Raw genomic sequence first — 19,422 nt, 5'->3', positions numbered from 1 at the left:
AGAGTGGAATTTCACAATGTATTATTATTTCTCATTATAATAAATGATTCCTTACCCCTTCTGACCCAAGTGAATAACTTTTAATCTGGATCCATATCTACTTTTAATCCACTTGATTCCTTGAAGTTGGGGGTCAATCATGAGAGGCCATCGTTCGCAATTTGATAAAATGGTGCCATTTTCAATAGACATTCTATCACTGGGCAATCCCTCGTTATTCCATTTTGCAATAGTTGCATCATCGGTCAGCATACATATAGGATCAAGTCCTTCCGTCATTGGAATAGGGAACTAAAACAGACAAGTAAGCAATAGTCACTCAGTAAAGCTCACTTCAATGTGTCCTTCAGTGTCTTTAGAAACAACCTCGTAAAGCCAATCTGCTTATAGATTCTAGTGATCTGGCAGATGGAAAATGCAAATATCGTTGTGGTCAAAGTCTGCGACGGGAAAAGTCTATAGGCTCCCATCCACTAGTGCGCTTTGGGCTCTTTTTTATCTGATTCCAAGGTATCGGGCCGAGGAACTGGATGAAAAGTGCCCAAATCGCATGTGTTTAAGTGTGATTCCGTGCAGAGATTGCCATTGGCGCACCAAGGATTCCATCGGATCCTGCAGTGAGGATGAGGAATGGGATCACATGCCATACTGTACATCACATGCAAAAGGACTGCATACGATAGATCCTACCAACCCAGGACATTTCGGGCGGCTCAAGGGGGATCGGCTGAGACTTTGCCCCTTAAAGAAGTTGCAGCAGTAGATGGGGGCTTAAGACTGTTTAGACTCTATTGTGTTTGACACCTCAACTGATTTCATTGTAACTCAAGTTTGTTATTAAGGTCTTAGATTAGACTTTACTCATTATTGCTTTGAGGATTGGACTGATTGGGATTAATAACTGGTGGCGTTATAATGCTGTCACTGGCATGTGCAGTAGGAGCCGAGGGGCTTGCCGCCCCTACAAAGGCTCCTACTTTAGGGAGATGAGACAGAAAAGAAGGGCCTGGTCACCCGTCAGGAATTGGGTGAGTACGAGTGTGGGCGGTGGGATGGGATAGGATGCAGCTGCGGGGTGTGGATAGTGCAAGGGAACTCCCAGCATTTTATGGGCGTCCCCATGAAAGCTGGACGTTCCCCTGGGAACGTGGGCGGGCCAATCCCTGACAAGGGGGAGTGGCTGAAGTCACATGATGTCAGCACCCGCCCCCACTTTCCATCGAATGATTTCTCTCACCCCTTCGCCTGCATGCGAGGGCATGTGTTCACCTACATCCCCTTGCATGGTACTAAGAATATCGGGTGCTGGGGGGGAAGCGTTCGTTCGGCCAGACGGCATTGAGGGTGGATTTTTTCAAGGGACTAGTTTGATTAAATTACTTTAAGGGTTTTAATTCTTCATTAATCTGTAATTCACAGACACAGGCTTCTGTTATGCCTGTCAAAGTTGTTTTGCCATAGCACACATGGCTACTCAGTGCGTTTCCTCCACTTGTGGTATTTTGCAATGGCAAATTGGTTGATATGTTCGCACAGCACATATGTTTCAATGCATTAGCCTCACCTTCTGTGCACTTAAATACGGCAGCCACAGGTGCTCTACTAGTTCATATCGGTACTTTTTGGAGAATGAGCCGGCATAGGAGATGAATGAAGCTGTGAGCAGGACATCTCCATAAAGTGTTTCCTCTTGTTTGCGGTACAGAGCTACAGACTGAGCCCAGCGCACATTCTCTGACTGCAATGCAAAGAGAAAAAGGTTTGAATTGTTCATGATATAATAGCATCCCTGACCAAATTCCTAAAGTCAGTCCATTTACAGGGAACCGGGGCACTGCAGCATCAATCTGTCTGAGCCTTGAGTTCAGGGCCACCGACAGGGGGGTCTGGGGGTACTTGAGTCCCTGGCCCCACCACTCTGACAGAGGGTAGGGCCCGAGCAGCTCTATCCCCAGCAGCACCCCGACCCTTCACTTTTCTTGTACACCGCCGCACCGCCCCGCACTCCCTCAATCATGATCCGCCGTCCAGCATGTAGGGTGCAGCCGGGCCCAGCAGTGAGCCCGCCCAGCTCAGAGTTCATTTCGGGCCACTGCGCACTGTGCTGTCACATCCTGCACCAACAAGTCGGATGCCGGGATTCGGAGCCTCCACACCGGAAGCCCACACAGCGCAGCGTGACATAATGATGTCACGCCGCGTGTGACAATAAGGAGCAGCGCAGCAGTCACGAGACTTGCTGCATGCTGCTGCCTGGAGAGAGAGGGAGGAGCTTCTGTCATGTGTTTAAAAAAATGGCAGTTGGAAGCTGATTGGTTGGAGCACCATATATTATAAGCAACGAGTTTTACAACTCATTGGGTGAATTCAATTGTAATGCGCTCGGCAGCCAGCAGATGGCTGGTGGTAGCTCCATTCAGTGTGATCAGCTGCTGGCAATGCAAAAAAGTGACCGGTTTAATGCTCAAAAGGGTCTTTTCACATCATGCTTATTTGTTTGGTCAGGTGTAACAGCTATGGGGTGAAACGTAAGCGATGGTGATATCCACCATCAATTGAATATCGCCCTGTGATCTCGCATCACTTTAGACGGGAGATAGGTTGGTGATAACAACTGAATTCTCAATTGAATTAGTTATGATTCATGCACAAAGTCATCTGAGTAAGATGTAACTAGCGTGAACTCTGGAATCACAAACTGTGATGGGGGTTAATGTCCAAGAAAATAGTTTTGACATCACTGAGAAAGCCACACCAGCCTGGCTATGACTAATGAGATTGAAAAACTAAAGGTGAGGACAGTGACACAGGCTTCAGCCAGGAGTGATGTACTGTATGCTAGGCTATTGTACTATTCTAAAAGATTACCCTCACTCCTCATCACTGTTCTCACCACCCTTCTGGATGCGGTCCACGGTTGCCTTAGCCAGGTTTGGACTGTCCCACAGTGGTACGGGGAACCCTAAAGTGGGACTCATTGCTTGAGGGCCCACCTCCTCCCCTGGGGATCAGGTTGCAGAATGTGTCCTTGAATTATAAATGTCATATTATACTGCACAAGATTCCATGTCATATATTCTCGAGTGTATTGCTGTTATTAATGTGGTAAATTCTCAGGCATGGACTATGTTTATCGTGGTTGGTTAGTCTTGGTTATTATGACACTTCTCAGAGAGTCAGAGACTCCCAAGAGAAGTGAACATTCCAGCTTGCTGCACAGAGAACAATCATTGGTTCTAGATGTATAACTCCTTGTAAAGTGCTAAAGGGGCGATAAAGCGGAAGCATAACAATGCAAGACTGTGGCCTTATTCTGATTGAGTTGGATGGATAAGAATTCGGACGGATTGTGGTTTTCAGCCCACTGGGAATGCGTACCAGTCACAATGCGCATGTGCTGCCACCCACCACCGTGAACGGTCGGACACAGTGGGCATAATGTGGGTGTATCACAGGGCACGACATCAAAAGTGGCCGAAACTGGGCATTAACCGGTGGCGTGCATTTGGGTGGTGACAACAAGTGCTGGGCGTACGCCTCGCATGAGTCTCCGACCGGTCAGAGCTTATCACATGAAAAACACTCTTCAGAAAAAAGCAAGTCTCAAGCCTTGTTGACCAGCCGAACACCAACTGCATGATCGGGCCCGCATTCGCCCGCGCAATCAACATGCACAATGCACATACACTCCCCAGCAGCATACAGCTTTCTCTCATTTATCCAGGGCCGGCGCCACCACTAGGCAAATCTAGGCATTTGCCTAGGGCGCCAGCCACTGGAGGGCGGCACTTCGCCCCTCGCCTCTCGCATGGAGGCTGCAGGGGTGTCCGTGCCGGGTACCTGCGGCACTGTGTGATCTGGCGGCGGGGTCCCTGCAGTGATGCGCGCTATCCGGCAGCCAGGCGGCGGCGCGGGAAGCGCTGCTGGGTTTGAAAACATTCCGCATGCTGATTGGCTGAGATTCAGCCAATCAGCGTGCGGTGAGTTTTCAAACCCATCAGCGCTTCCCGCGCCGCCTGGCTGCCAGATAGCGTGCATCACTGCAGGGAACCCGCTGCCAGATCACACAGCGCCGCAGGTACCCCCCCCCCGTAGGCACCGGGGCGCCCCACCCCCCCTCGCCTGGGGCGCTCCGGTGCCTTGCACCAGCCCTGCATTTATCAATTATCTACCTACATGCCTACAACACGGGAAGCATACTATGCAAGTTTAACCATTTACACCACTCTGCTGCCTTCCTATCGCTTGTATATTTCACTGCTTTAACACACAAACGCACCACTATTCATATTTATTTTTAAATGACCATTTGCTAATATGCGGAAATTGGCATACTGAAAACTCAATAAATAGACATGTAGTAAGGGTTCATTTGTATTCGCGAAGCCAATTAGTTAATTGAATGCAATCAACAACATACACTTTGGGTAATTGGTTAATGGGTTTGAGCATGAGTTCCATGCGGCTTCGTGCTGGGCCGTTTTAAACACCAGCAGAGGGCGTTTGGTCGACTCTCCGGCCATCCGCACTCAGGAAGACCGTGGCTTCCATCCGCAGCAATCTCAGACTCCTCCGATCCAATCTGGAGGGAGCCACATACAATTCAGCCTGCTGCTCTCACAAGTCCTGTTGTATGTCTTGACAAAGGGCACAGTGATGCCCGAAACGTCGACCTGCTGTATGTGACGTATGTTGGATTAAACTACAACTTTTTACTTGCTTCATCAAACTAGCCTGGTGAGTGCTCTCTGATATATATATATATATATATATATATATAGGTAGAGGAAGGTGGACGGCACTCACAAGGTCTTCTTAGCGTAATAAACACACCACACTTTGGCTTGTTAATCCAACGTTTCAAATCTTATTGAAAGATTTTTCGTCAGGGACACAAATACATAAAAAGTGCTTACCTTTATACCAGAGACAGACAGTGAAGATCTCCGTTGCGCCCGCCGCCGTCAGCGTGTAGTCCACTGTTGATGACGTCAACACCGTCTCCACGGTGTGACTCACTGGAACGCAAAAATGCGGAAGTATGCGCTCCAACTGGAGCCGCTTGAGCCGCACAGAGAACTGTGCTGTCATCACCGGAGCTGGAGGATTCATATACATAGAACGTGCGCTGCACTGCTGGCGGGTCTAAAAGATGCAGAAAACAAAATATTAAAAGTGATCACCCAAATGTGACGTTTACAAATAAAGAAAAAAATACATGTAAGAACACACAATTCTTCAGTCCATACACTGTGTTAATGATAACTAATAATTGCATGGAATACGAGGAGAGAAAAAATATAAATATAAATGCAGTAATGGAGAAATACATTGCATAAAAATGTTGAGGAAAAAAGATGGATGTCTGTTTTTAGTAAAAAAAATATTTGAATGAAGAAAGAGCATTTATTAGAAAAAAATCATTTTTAGAAAAAAAAACTCCCTTGAGAAAAAAATTTTTTTAGAAAAAAATTTTTTTGAAAGAGAAAAGTTTTTTCTTGTACTGTCCTCTTGATGTCAAAAAAGAAAAAAGTATCACAAAAAAGAGGATTTGTTTCTTCATCTTGGATTTAAAGAATGATGTTGTTGACCTAAAAAAAGGAACTCCATGAGAGATGTTCATTGAGGCCTCTCGGTGATACCGTGTCGAAGCGTGATATCCAAAGTGCTTCTTTTTGTAGGAGCAGTTTTGCTCGGTCTCCACCTCTTTTGGGCATTTCTACATGGTCGATGATCTTGTATCTTAGTTGAGCAAGTGAGTGTCTAGCTGTTTTAAAATGTTTTGCGACCGGTTGGTCAACATCTTTTCCATCCAGAATCTGGCGTATAGCATGACGATGTTGGTTAGCCCGTTCTCTGAAGGTGCAGACAGTTTTGCCTATATAGGCGAGTCCGCAGGGACACTTAATAATATAAATAACAAACTTGCTCAAACAGTTTAGGACATATTTGATGGCTACTTTCTGTCCAGAGTGAGGATGTGTGATAAATGGCCCAGTTTCCATATGGCCACACGTTGTGCATCCCACACATTTATAACAGCCATTCTTCTTAGTCATAAAGTGTGGATTGATGGTTGGTTCTGCTGTGACATCATTTCGTACAAGCCAATCTTTCATATTTTTGCCCCGTCGTTGGCAATTAAGTACTCTTTTGGTTTTAAAGACAGGAAGGTTGGGATCAGTTGCGACAATCGGCCATGTTTTCTTGATGGTTTTGGCCACCACTTCACTTGCTGTGGTGTAATTATTGACAAAGGGTATTATTTCTTGTGTTTTCTTTGGTTTAGTTTTCAAACAATCCTCCCTTGAGATGTTGAGGGCCTAGTTTTTTGCTGTTATCAGATCTTTATGTGAATATCCTCTTTGTAAAAATTTATATAGTAATTGATCCATCTGATTGACTGCTTCTTCGTTGTTACTGGTTATCCGCCTGACCCTTAAAAATTGTGAAAAGGGCAGCCCTCTTTTCATGGCGTTGGGATGGTGACTGCGGAAGTGTAGCAGAGTGTTCATGTCCGTTGGCTTAACATAGATGCCAGTTCTCAGTTGGTCATCTTCTTTTGTTATGAGGACATCAAGAAAATGAATTTGTCTCTTGTCACATTCGTAAGTGAACTTGATAGTAGGGTCCATTTGATTAATCTTGACCATTGCTTCTTCAAATTCATCTTGTGTCCCCTGCCAGAATATGATGATGTCATCGATGAAGCGTTTAAAAAATAATAATCGATGCCGGACATCTGGATTATCGAAGAATAAACGGTTTTCTACAGCGAACATGTGGGCATTCGCAAACGCCGGAGCTGCGTTGCTGCCCATCGCACACCCCATTTTTTGTATGTAGCATTCGCCATTAAAATAAAAAAAGTTTCTAGTCAACGTTTTTTCAAGCAGTAAAATCAGGAAGTCAATTGAAGGGCCTTTGTAATTGCTGTTGTCTTTCAGCAAGGTCTTTACCGATTCCAAACCTTCTTTGTGCGGTATGTTAGTGCACAGGCTTGTGACGTCTACACAACACATTAACACATCTGGAGAAATAGGACCTAGTCTTTGTAGATTGAGTAAAAGATCAGTAGTGTCCTTTTCACAATTTTTAAGGGTCAGGCGGATAACCAGTAACAACGAAGAAGCAGTCAATCAGATGGATCAATTACTATATAAATTTTTACAAAGAGGATATTCACATAAAGATCTGATAACAGCAAAAAACAAGGCCCTCAACATCTCAAGGGAGGATTGTTTGAAAACTAAACCAAAGAAAACACAAGAAATAATACCCTTTGTCAATAATTACACCACAGCAAGTGAAGTGGTGGCCAAAACCATCAAGAAAACATGGCCGATTGTCGCAACTGATCCCAACCTTCCTGTCTTTAAAACCAAAAGAGTACTTAATTGCCAACGACGGGGCAAAAATATGAAAGATTGGCTTGTACGAAATGATGTCACAGCAGAACCAACCATCAATCCACACTTTATGACTAAGAAGAATGGCTGTTATAAATGTGTGGGATGCACAACGTGTGGCCATATGGAAACTGGGCCATTTATCACACATCCTCACTCTGGACAGAAAGTAGCCATCAAATATGTCCTAAACTGTTTGAGCAAGTTTGTTATTTATATTATTAAGTGTCCCTGCGGACTCGCCTATATAGGCAAAACTGTCTGCACCTTCAGAGAACGGGCTAACCAACATCGTCATGCTATACGCCAGATTCTGGATGGAAAAGATGTTGACCAACCGGTCGCAAAACATTTTAAAACAGCTAGACACTCACTTGCTCAACTAAGATACAAGATCATCGACCATGTAGAAATGCCCAAAAGAGGTGGAGACCGAGCAAAACTGCTCCTACAAAAAGAAGCACTTTGGATATCACGCTTCGACACGGTATCACCGAGAGGCCTCAATGAACATCTCTCATGGAGTTCCTTTTTTTAGGTCAACAACATCATTCTTTAAATCCAAGATGAAGAAACAAATCCTCTTTTTTGTGATACTTTTTTCTTTTTTGACATCAAGAGGACAGTACAAGAAAAAACTTTTCTCTTTCAAAAAAATTTTTTTCTAAAAAAAATTTTTTTCTCAAGGGAGTTTTTTTTCTAAAAATGATTTTTTTCTAATAAATGCTCTTTCTTCATTCAAATATTTTTTTTACTAAAAACAGACATCCATCTTTTTTCCTCAACATTTTTATGCAATGTATTTCTCCATTACTGCATTTATATTTATATTTTTTCTCTCCTCGTATTCCATGCAATTATTAGTTATCATTAACACAGTGTATGGACTGAAGAATTGTGTGTTCTTACATGTATTTTTTTCTTTATTTGTAAACGTCACATTTGGGTGATCACTTTTAATATTTTGTTTTCTGCATCTTTTAGACCCGCCAGCAGTGCAGCGCACGTTCTATGTATATGAATCCTCCAGCTCCGGTGATGACAGCACAGTTCTCTGTGCGGCTCAAGCGGCTCCAGTTGGAGCGCATACTTCCGCATTTTTGCGTTCCAGTGAGTCACACCGTGGAGACGGTGTTGACGTCATCAACAGTGGACTACACGCTGACGGCGGCGGGCGCAACGGAGATCTTCACTGTCTGTCTCTGGTATAAAGGTAAGCACTTTTTATGTATTTGTGTCCCTGACGAAAACTCTTTCAATAAGATTTGAAACGTTGGATTAACAAGCCAAAGTGTGGTGTGTTTATTACGCTAAGAAGACCTTGTGAGTGCCGTCCACCTTCCTCTACCTGTACTGAGCATTTGAAAAAATCCTCTGGAAAGGCACCTGGGCCATAATTATAGGATTCTGGAGTGCCAGCCATCTCCCTACCTGTGTATATATATATATATATATATATATATCATTCCTTAAAGACACATTGAAGCTGTAACAGAATGCTAAGGGTAGTTCCTGATGCCATGTTCATCCGTACAGACACAGAACCATTATTAGTAGCTTGGATGTTGCTTTTATACGTTGTCTGTTATTTTGTGTAAGGAGCGGGAACATATACTGTAACACATCATTTCAGCATAACGAGGGAGCAATGAGCTAACAAATAACTAGTAGAATGTAGCAGTGCTTCCCACCTGACACATCTATTATCAGGTTACTGTGATCTATGGCCTGACAGTGAGCACCTAGAAGGATCAGATTTGCCTTTGGAGGATGAAGTGTGACCTAGAGGTAACAACACATTGTGTACAGTATCTAAGTGTCGTACACACGTTTTACAGTCGCAACCATCAGATTTTCATAGACAATAGAATCCTCATAGCAAAATAGTATTTTAAAATTGATTTTTATTAGTATAGAGACTGTGGCGATATGAATGAGTTAGAAAAATATACAACTGCAATCCATGAGTGGCTGTTATATGCATATAGGGGTGGACTAGTCTGGACTGGACATAGACCTCATCTAGACATCAAGTCCCTCAGGGAGTGTCAGCTTCCCCTCTATCTTCTCAGAGTTTGACAGCCTACCCCTCCTTTCACCATTTATGATAGCCTACCCCTCTCTCTACCCTGTGTGACAGTCGCCCTCTCTTCTTAATATATGACAGTCTACCCCTCCCTCACCTTAGTCTTTGACAGTCTACCCATCACTCCCCTATCTTCTGTATGATAGCTTCCCCTCCTTCCCCTCAGTGTGTGACCGACTACTTCTCTCTCCCCCCAGGTGTAACAGCCTACCCCTCCTTCCCCTCAGTGTGTCTCAGACTACTTCTCTCTCCCCCCAGGTGTAACAGCCTATCCCTCCTTCCCCTCAGAGTGTGACAGACTACTTCTCTCTCCCCCCAGGTGTAACAGCCTACCCTTCCTTACCCTCAGTATGTGACAGACTACTTCTCTCATCCCCCAGGTGTAACAGCCTACCCCTCCTTCCCCTCAGTGTGTCACAGACTATTTCTCTCTCCTCCCCCAGGTGTAACAGCCTATCCCTCCTTCCCCTCAGAGTGTGACAGACTACTTCTCTCTCCCCCCAGGTGTAACAGCCTACCCCTCCTTACCCTCAGTATGTGACAGACTACTTCTCTCACCCCCCAGGTGTAACAACCTACCCCTCCTTCCCCTCAGTATATGACAGACTACTTCTCTCTCTCCCCCAGGTGTAACAGCCTACCCCTCCTTCCCCTCAGAGTGTGACAGACTACTTCTATTTATCCCAGGTGTAACAGCCTACCCCTTCTTCCCCTCAGTGTGTCACAGACTACTTCTCTCTCCCCCCAGGTGTAACAGCCTACCCCTCCTTCCTCTCAGTATGTGACAGACTACTTCTCCCCCCCCCCAGGTGTAACAGCCTACCCCTCCTTCCTCTCAGTGTGTCACAGACTACTTCTCTCTCCCCCAGGTGTAACAGCCTACCCCTTCCCCTCAGTGTGTGACAGACTACTTCTATTTCCCCCAGGTGTAACAGCCTACCCCTCCTTCCCCTCAGTGTGTGACAGACTTCTTCTATTTCCACCCAGGTGTAACAGCCTACCCCTCCTTTCCCTCAGTGTGTCACAGACTACTTCTCTCTCCCCCCAGGTGTAACAGCCTACCCCTCCTTCCCCTCAGTGTGTGACAGACTACTGTACTTCTATTTCCACCAAGGTGTAACAGCCTACCCCTCCTTCCCCACAGTGTGTGACAGACTACTTCTCTCTCCCCCAGGTGTAACAGCCTACCCCTCCTTCCCCTCAGTATGTGACAGACTACTTCTCTCTCCACCCAGGTGTAACAGCCTACCCCTCCTTCCCCTCAGTGTGTCACAGACTACTTCTCTTTCCCCCCAGGTGCAACAGCCTACCCCTCCTTCCTCTCAGTGTGTCACAGACTACTTCTCTCTCCCCCAGGTGTAACAGCCTACCCCTTCCCCTCAGTGTGTGACAGACTACTTCTATTTCCCCCAGGTGTAACAGCCTACCCCTCCTTCCCCTCAGTGTGTGACAGACTTCTTCTATTTCCACCCAGGTGTAACAGCCTACCCCTCCTTCCCCTCAGTGTGTCACAGACTACTTCTCTCTCCCCCCAGGTGTAACAGCCTACCCCTCCTTCCCCTCAGTGTGTGACAGACTACTGTACTTCTATTTCCACCAAGGTGTAACAGCCTACCCCTCCTTCCCCACAGTGTGTGACAGACTACTTCTCTCTCCCCCAGGTGTAACAGCCTACCCCTCCTTCCCCTCAGTATGTGACAGACTACTTCTCTCTCCACCCAGGTGTAACAGCCTACCCCTCCTTCCCCTCAGTGTGTCACAGACTACTTCTCTCTCCCCCCAGGTGTAACAGCCTACCCCTCCTTCCCCTCAGTGTGTCACAGACTACTTCTCTTTCCCCCAAGGTGTAACAGCCTACCCCTCCTTCCCCTCAGTGTGTCACAGACTACTTCTCTTTCCCCCAGGTGTAACAGCCTACCCCTCCTTCCCATTAGTGTATGACAAACTACTTCTCTCTCCCCCCAGGTGTAACAGCCTACCCCTCCTTCCCCTCAGTATGTGACAGACTACTTCTCTCTCCCCCCGGGTGTAACAGCCTACCCCTCCTTCCCCTCAGTGTGTCACAGACTACTTCTCTTTCCCCCCAGGTGTAACAGCCTACCCCTCCTTCCCATTAGTCTATGACAAACTACCTCTCTCTCCCCCCAGGTGTAACAGCCTACCCCTCCTTCCCCTCAGTATGTGACAGACTACTTCTCTCTCCCCCGGGTGTAACAGCCTACCCCTCCTTCCCCTCAGTATGTGACAGACTACTTCTCTCTCCCCCCAGGTGTAACAGCTAGGGTTGCCACCTCAGGCATCTTCGATTCCTGGAGCCCCCACACACACACCTTCATGTGTGCGTGCGCTCCAGGAAAAATGGATGTGGCTTTGTAAAACAGGCATGACCTCTTCAGAAAAGTGGGCATGGCCTCTAATACAGACATGTATTGAAGTCCCTATTGTTACATTTAATAACACATTTCCCCTATTGACAACTCCTACACGGAGATACCTCATACATCCTCCCCTCACCCTGACACCAGTGACAACCTCACAGCAACTTCCCCCACCCCCTCACTTCTCTAACATGCATATCTGCCCCAAATACTGACCGTCCACACACACAAACACCCCCCCCCCCCCCTCCACACACAGACGGCTCTGCCCTGGGACTGATACACAGTAGCAGCCGGCTTATATCTCCTCTGAGACTCAGTTTGGGAAGAAGCACTGCTGCAGCATCCTAAGCTGTTAGCTGCACAGCGCTCCTCCGTCCTCTCCACTCCTGCGGCCCAGTTTAAATATTAGGTAGAGGGAGCTGTGGGGCGGGCAGCAACTCGCAAGTGCTGGAGACACACTGTGCATACCCTGTGGCCTTTCTGGCCCCTGGAGCTCACGCTCCGCTGGAACCACACTCCCTATGCCACTGACAGTGTGTGCACTCAGTTGGGAGGCTGTGGAAGCTTTCAAAGTCACCCGGATTCTGGGAGAGTCTGCAGAAACATTTTGGAGGGTTGCCACCAATTCAGGGAGAATCCAGGAAATCCTGGAGAGGTGGAAACCCTAGTAACAGCCTACCCCTCCTTCCCCTCAGTGTGTGACAGACTACTTCTCTCTCTCCCCCCAGGTGTAACAGTCTTCCTCTCTATCCCCTCAGTGTGTGACAGCCTACCCCTCCCTGCCCTAGTTGTCATAGCTTACCCCTCCCTCCACCCTGTGTGACAGTTTTCCCTCTTTCCCCACAAGGTGTGATAGCCTAACCATATCTCTCCTCAGTGTGTGATAGTCTACCCCTCCCTTCCCCCAGTGTGACAGTCCATCCTTCCCTTCTTTCTGTGTGACAGCTTCCTCTCCCTCCCCTCAATCTCCGCTCCCTTCCCCCCCCCCCCCATACACACACACATAGTCAACCACTCTTCTTCCCTCCACTCCCCTCAGTGGGTGAATGCCTGACTCTGATTTCCCCCTCCTCCATTAAGGGAGCAACAACAATTGTGTCTCACTCTAATCGGCATGTAACAGCCTCCTCTTCTCTTTATCAACCCCCCCTTCACCACACACACACACACACACACACCACACACACACACACACACCACACACACACACACACACACACACACACACACCTTGCAACAGGCTCTCCTCCTGTATGAAGGCTATTTAATAGTTGGGTTCTTTACTGATGCAGTTTTTAGGAGGTAATGCTAGGGCTGTTTGGAGAAATAGGCATTTCTATTACATGTGAATTCTATTATTTGGCTTGCAAGCCTAGTTGTATGAGAGAGGCCTAGTTCATTGTTATTGGACTGAATGGAGGCGAGGGAGATCAATATTTGAAATATGGGTGCAATTGATTTAATTTACACCCATTAAGTTTCACTTACTGCTCAGTTTTTCAGGATTTCTATAGTACAAACATCAAAACATTCTGCGATTGGCCAAGCAGTGATTGAGTTTAAGATATCGGCAGCAGTGTAAGCCATTGGTGTTCCCCCCACTGATGTCTGCCACTGGCAGAAAATACTGCCCAGAACCATTGATAGAAACATAGAATTTGATGGCAGATCAGAACCATTCAGCCCCTTTTTTAACCCTATTGTTACGTCAAACCCTATTCGATCTGTATTTTGCGGTAAAGCTATCCTTATGTCTATACCATGTATATTTAAATTGTACTACTGCCTCTGATGGGGGGCTATTCCACTTGTCCACTACCCTTCCTGTGAAGTAATTTTCCTCAGATTTACCCTGAGCCTCCCTCTCTGTTCTACAACTTCTCTTCCTGTGAAGAATATCTCCCACCCGTCCCTTGTTAAAACCCTTGATATATTTAAAAGTTCATGTCCCCCCTTTCCCTTCTCTGCTCCAAACTATACATATTGAGTTTTTTTAGTCTTTCTTTGTACGTTTTGTGATGTAGGCCATGTACTATTTTAGTTGCCCTTCTTTGTACCATCTATAGAGTATTTATATCCTTCTGGAGATATGGCCTCCATATCTAGACTCTAGATGAGGTCGTACCAGGGGTGGGCAATAAGTGGCCTTCCAGCTGTTGATGAACTACACATCCCAGCATGCCTTGCCTTGGTTTTGGTATTTGGCCATGCTGAAACTGATGCAAGGCATGCTGGGATGTGTAGTTCACCAACAGCTGGAGGGTCACTTATTGCCCACCCCTGACCTATACTGTACTATATTGCTACTGCTAAATCCTCTCCCTATGAAAGATGGTATGAAACTATGTAATGGTGTACCATTGATGTTCCAGCGGTGGTTCTGTGGAGCAGGGCTACTGGTAGGCAGCTTAGTAGCAGTGTAGCCGTAAAAAAGTTTTTAAAAAATTGGGCGAGCATCAGTGTTTGATAGCCATCCCTAGTCAAAGCTGCAAAATACCACATAACACAGAACATGGAATTCCTATAGGACAGTTCTTATTTTACATACAGTACCTTCGATTCTACTGGGATAGTTGGAATCATGTGCAGATAGGGAATATACCAAGGTCATGGTAACACCATAGTAACAGAAAGTAAATGTAGGGCAATATTTCAGTAACTGTGTACTGTAACCTTACTGTATTACTCACAGCATCCAATAAGAGTTCTTGTTTAATCCAGGTAATGAGATTAGGCCAATAGAACAACTTTCCTGTAACAATTACGCCAATATAACAGAAAAGGCATCCTATTAAACCAATCCGATGACTGTCAAATCAAAGCACTAAACACTTTGGGGGCAGAGCTCGGCTGCACATGATATTAGCCGTATATGATATCTACACATCAGCAGTGTTCCCGCGTACCTCTACGGAGTGCAAGAGAAAGCTAGCAATTAAATGCTGCAGAAACCAATACGGAAACCACTATTGCATCATACATGGATCTGCCACCTGCTAAAATGTTTATACAGTGACATCACCAGCAATACCCGTATATTTATACAGCTGGCTTTCACTTCTAAATCACTTTTTTTTTTATAGGATCTTTGCTTGCCATTAATATTTTTTTTACATAAGACCAGAAAACTGTTCCTATATATTAGGAAACTAAATCTGTTCTAGTCTAGCCTGCACAAAGTCTACGCTTGTGGAGATCAGTCTTGCAGCGCTCCTAAGACTTGACAATAACTCTGCTAGGGATTGTCTATAATCAAACCCAGGGCCATAAATAAAACTCAGATAAATCTTGTGGCCCGGCGTTTATCTACCTTTGCCTTCCCATTTATTTGGCTATGCAATTGAAATTCAATCACATCCCGTTACAAAGGAATAACATGCTGAACGGCAGTCAAGCATAGAGGAAAATTCACCAAATTAATCTTTAAATGGACATTGCTAGATCTGAGTGATTTAGTGACAAGATTAGAATTGATGATGGAAAAGGAAGGAGACTGGCTGACCGTCCTTTACACAGCTACAAAGCACATAGAGGATCTCTTTTCCCCCCCAGGAGCAATAGAATTAAGCCGAACCGGTTCCATAAATTTGTATTTATTTATCTGGCCCGTTGCAACAGCTGTTGACAACGCATTTCACAGTGATGTGTTTGGATGGTATCTGACCCACGAACAGTTAAGGAACTGGCCGAGAGACAATATATTCACCGGCAAACCAGCTCTTAAAAGCATCATTAACATTGTTTTATTGTTATTAGCACTCCATGCATTTTAATTAATCGCATTTATAGTGGATACATAATACTTAATATTCCAAAATGTATCACTCTTGATTTAAGTTCCTCTACAAAGAAGTGCTGGAAATGTACAAAGGTCATAAATGCATTTCTCCCATGAAAATAAATGCATGATAATGATATAATTCCTTTCAGCTCATCAGTTTCCCAGCTAAGTGCCTCTAGTATTGCTAGCTCAGTAGTGTATAACAAAGAAGTACTTTCTAGAGGTTGCTTCATTAGCCTGCCCTGTAGGACCTCACCTCCAGACCTTTCACTAATCTGTTGGCCAGCTGAATTGTCTTGTTAGTTCTGTTCACTTCCTCTTGACAGCGGATTTTCTTCATGGTAGCTTGTTCGAAGGACGCTGTCAATGCAGCCAGGTTGGTGTCTAATTCCTTTAAATGATAAGAAAGCAGTCATTTTTTGATTTCAGAAAGTTTATAGACAAAAGAACTAGAAACGTTTTGCAGTGTTGAGAATACTAGCCTAGGTTCTAAGAAAGTAAGCCCGTAAGATCGAATACCAAGCTTGGTTCATAAGATCTCAAAGATTTGCGAAACATTTAATTGTAAGATAATCACTATAATCATATATTGAAAACAGTATTCAGATATTCATGCATAGTATTAAAATCATTGGTACAGTATCTGATATACCATAAGTTATCCAATCAGTTCATGTTCTTCGCACAGAGGGCCCGAATCAGCATGAGAGTCTTTGTAGTTATGGGCATGTACCAGTGCACGAGGCCTTAAACTGTGGTTGCAGTGAATGAAATGTGGGCGCAGTCTAAAGGACAACATAGGGTGGCGAATTAGTGCTGCGGGAGCATGGTTGGACAATGCAGATGTGTCCGTACCATTTTGGGAAGAGCGCCGTGATGGCTGCGAGACATCACACATGGCCGCTGCAAACCCCAAAAATGTCTACCCTGTGACTGGCTTCGGAGCTATGCTGCACAGCCAGGTTACCCTTAATGTGCTAAGAGCTTGCACGGTAGGCATGCAAATGCAAAAGAGAGCAGGGCGGCATTGCCCAACCGCTAAAAGGCATTGGGAACACTGACTCTCTGTTCTGAACAAACATATAACAGGAAATCACAGGTGTTGTTAATTAGCAGACAGTGATTAACAATAGATCTTAGAAAAACCCATATTAGATCCAATCGGTCGTCTGCTGCTGCTGCTCTTCACCCTGGACTGATTCAGTTCATGTGGAATTATGCTGTCCCTGCCACATATATATATATATATATATATATATATATATATATATACAGATGGAGCCACTCTCGTTAAAGCGGCTCCTGGTGATTCTATCGCCATGGCCGGCCCACACCAGCTGCCGGAGTCTGACAGAATGGGGCGGGCATGCACGAGAAAGTCTTGTGCGGGCCCCAATCTGTCGGAAGCCCTGCCTGTCTCCTTGAAGCGGAGACGGGCAGGGAAGCCCCCTGTCCCTGCTCCCTGACGCCTTACTGACGGGGAAGCAGGAGCGAGTGAGCCGCTCGCGCGTCCCTGTCCACAGCCCGCACATCGCCGCCCTCCACCAGCACTCGCCAGATAGGGGGATCTGGGGAGCGCTTGGCAATGCTGAGGGCGGCTCCATCTGTATATATAACTCAACCCTGATGACGAGATAAATAAATTCTTGAAATGTTGGATGGTGGTGTGCTGGTCAAATGTGCTAACTTTTTAGTTATCACAGCCAATTTATGTTATATACATACATACATTATATATATATATATATATATATATATATATATATATATATATATATATATATATATATATAACGGGTGGGGGGGACGGCGGCACTCGCAAATGAAGAGACTGGAGACAACTTCTTCCACTAAGGTTTCGGAGCTCTCTGGCCCCTTTATCAAAGTGTAACAAACCACTGGTTTGTTACACTTTGATAAAGGGGCCAGAGAGCTCCAAAACGTTAGTGGAAGAAGTTGTCTCCAGTCTCTTCATTTGCGAGTGCCGCCGTCCCTCCCACCCGTTGCATACAGTGTCGGGAGTTCCGTGACACAAAGGAGGGCACCGCTTCATTTGATTTATCCTTAACCACAGCCACCAGCTACTTGGAGTGCCGCCCCTACAACTATATATATATATATATATATATATATATATATATATATATATAGTTACTTTTACAATTGCTTAGAGTATTCCTTTATAGTAAGTAGCAGCTATAGAAATTGCAATTAGCATTACGCATTTATCTTTAACATCTTTCGCTTACACTTTTTGCATATTAATGTGATTAAACTGCAGCAAACAATAAAGGAACTGCACTAATGTCTGTCATAATAATTTATTATTTTAAACTTTCCCCTTTTCTAAACAAGGGTAAGGCAACTCTCTTTTTTTTCAGCAACTATGATCAAACAATGTCACATCGCTGTGGCAAATGCTGTCCATATCTGGAATACAGAACAGCGCTAATTGTGCGGCGTAGCATTGCTTGAGCGTGTCAATCACACGCTCTGAATTGAGAAAAATTAGCTCGGTTCATTCTGTTAAATGATGTACCCAATTAAACCTGTTAGAATTCATGATCTTCAGTCAAGGTTAAATGAAAGTAGTTACTCCTGTCAGCTAGGTGATTAAATGCTGCCTACATCAGGCACATTTATGTGCAAAATTAAAATTTTGGTATAAAGCATGAATCTTTATGCATGCCCGTTAATTATCTCGCCGTTGTTCTAGTTATTAAATACCCACTGCATATTTTTTATTCTTCATCATGAGCTTCCTTTCAAAACTTATTTTGTACTTGTAAAACTGAAATTCAATATTTAAATAAATGGTAAATTGGGGGATTTGCCTGGAAATGTGTTTTTGGATTTCATAGCTCTTCGATAACTACTGAAATTCGAAATGTTAGACATTATTTTTTGAAAATGTATCGTTATATCTGTACCTAAGTTTTTTAAATGCAGTTTTTTGTTTAATGAAATTGCAATGATAGGCTGAAAGTCAGGGGTTTCCAACCAAAAGGGCTAATTTCAAATTATCAAAAGACACTCCTGCAATTAAATCTGCCAATAGTTTTTCAGAGAAGCAGCCACACCTGAAAAGGTACTTCGTAGGTACAATAAAATGTGTTAAATTTACATTTACGGTTCCTATAAGGAGGCTTCATTTTCTAACCAAGATGGCCGCTTTATTTCTGCACATGTGTGGAGCCATCTTGTCACTGTGTTGAAATTCCACATTGCAAGATAGACATCTTCCACTTAGCTCCGGGAAGACTGTATATATTTGCTGGTGGACCGCCACCGGAGGTAGACATAAAGGGGGAAATTTACTAAAGGAAATTTGTAAAAAATAGGTGTATTTGTATCCAGAAATATACTTATTTTTGACATTTACTATCCCGAAAATACGGCAATTCGTATTCGTATTGATAGCACATCAATACGAATACGAATTGCCGTATTTTCGGGATAGTAAATGTGAAAAGTAAGTGTATTTCTGGATACAAATACACCTATTTTTTACAAATTTTCTTTAGTAAATTTCCCCCAAATTCCAGCAAATGTATCATACCAAAGTCTGAATTCACAGATTAATTCAGCAGTATGATGATAGTAAATTTGCCCATCAGATAGAACTCTATGGCCATATACGGCCAAGTTCTATCAATGGTGTACTCCAGTGGTTCCCAAACTTTTTTGAATTAGGGCTCCCTGGAGTATCAGAATTGTTTTCACAGTACCGATAGGATAAAAGTTTCTTATTGGGAAATTTAGAAA

General features: G+C 44.5%; 1 protein-coding gene across 2 annotated transcripts in view; it reads right to left on the bottom strand.

Moving 5' to 3' along the window:
* LOC146021013 (dynein axonemal heavy chain 11-like) overlaps positions 1-19,422 on the bottom strand; it is a 248,607-nt gene that overhangs the window by 128,876 nt on the left and 100,309 nt on the right. For both annotated transcript variants that reach the window (XM_083154785.1, XM_083154786.1), the window contains 3 exons: positions 15,914-16,048; positions 1,565-1,738; positions 56-291 (listed from right to left, as the gene is read on the bottom strand). In XM_083154785.1, coding sequence (XP_083010911.1) covers positions 56-291; positions 1,565-1,738; positions 15,914-16,048 — 545 coding nt within the window. The remainder of the gene's footprint in view (positions 1-55; positions 292-1,564; positions 1,739-15,913; positions 16,049-19,422) is intronic.

This window comes from Crinia signifera, chromosome 7 (genome assembly GCF_055691185.1).
Source record: "Crinia signifera chromosome 7, ASM5569118v1, whole genome shotgun sequence".
NCBI classification, from domain to species: domain Eukaryota; kingdom Metazoa; phylum Chordata; class Amphibia; order Anura; family Myobatrachidae; genus Crinia; species Crinia signifera.
This window is presented reverse-complemented; position numbering and strand designations above follow the sequence as displayed.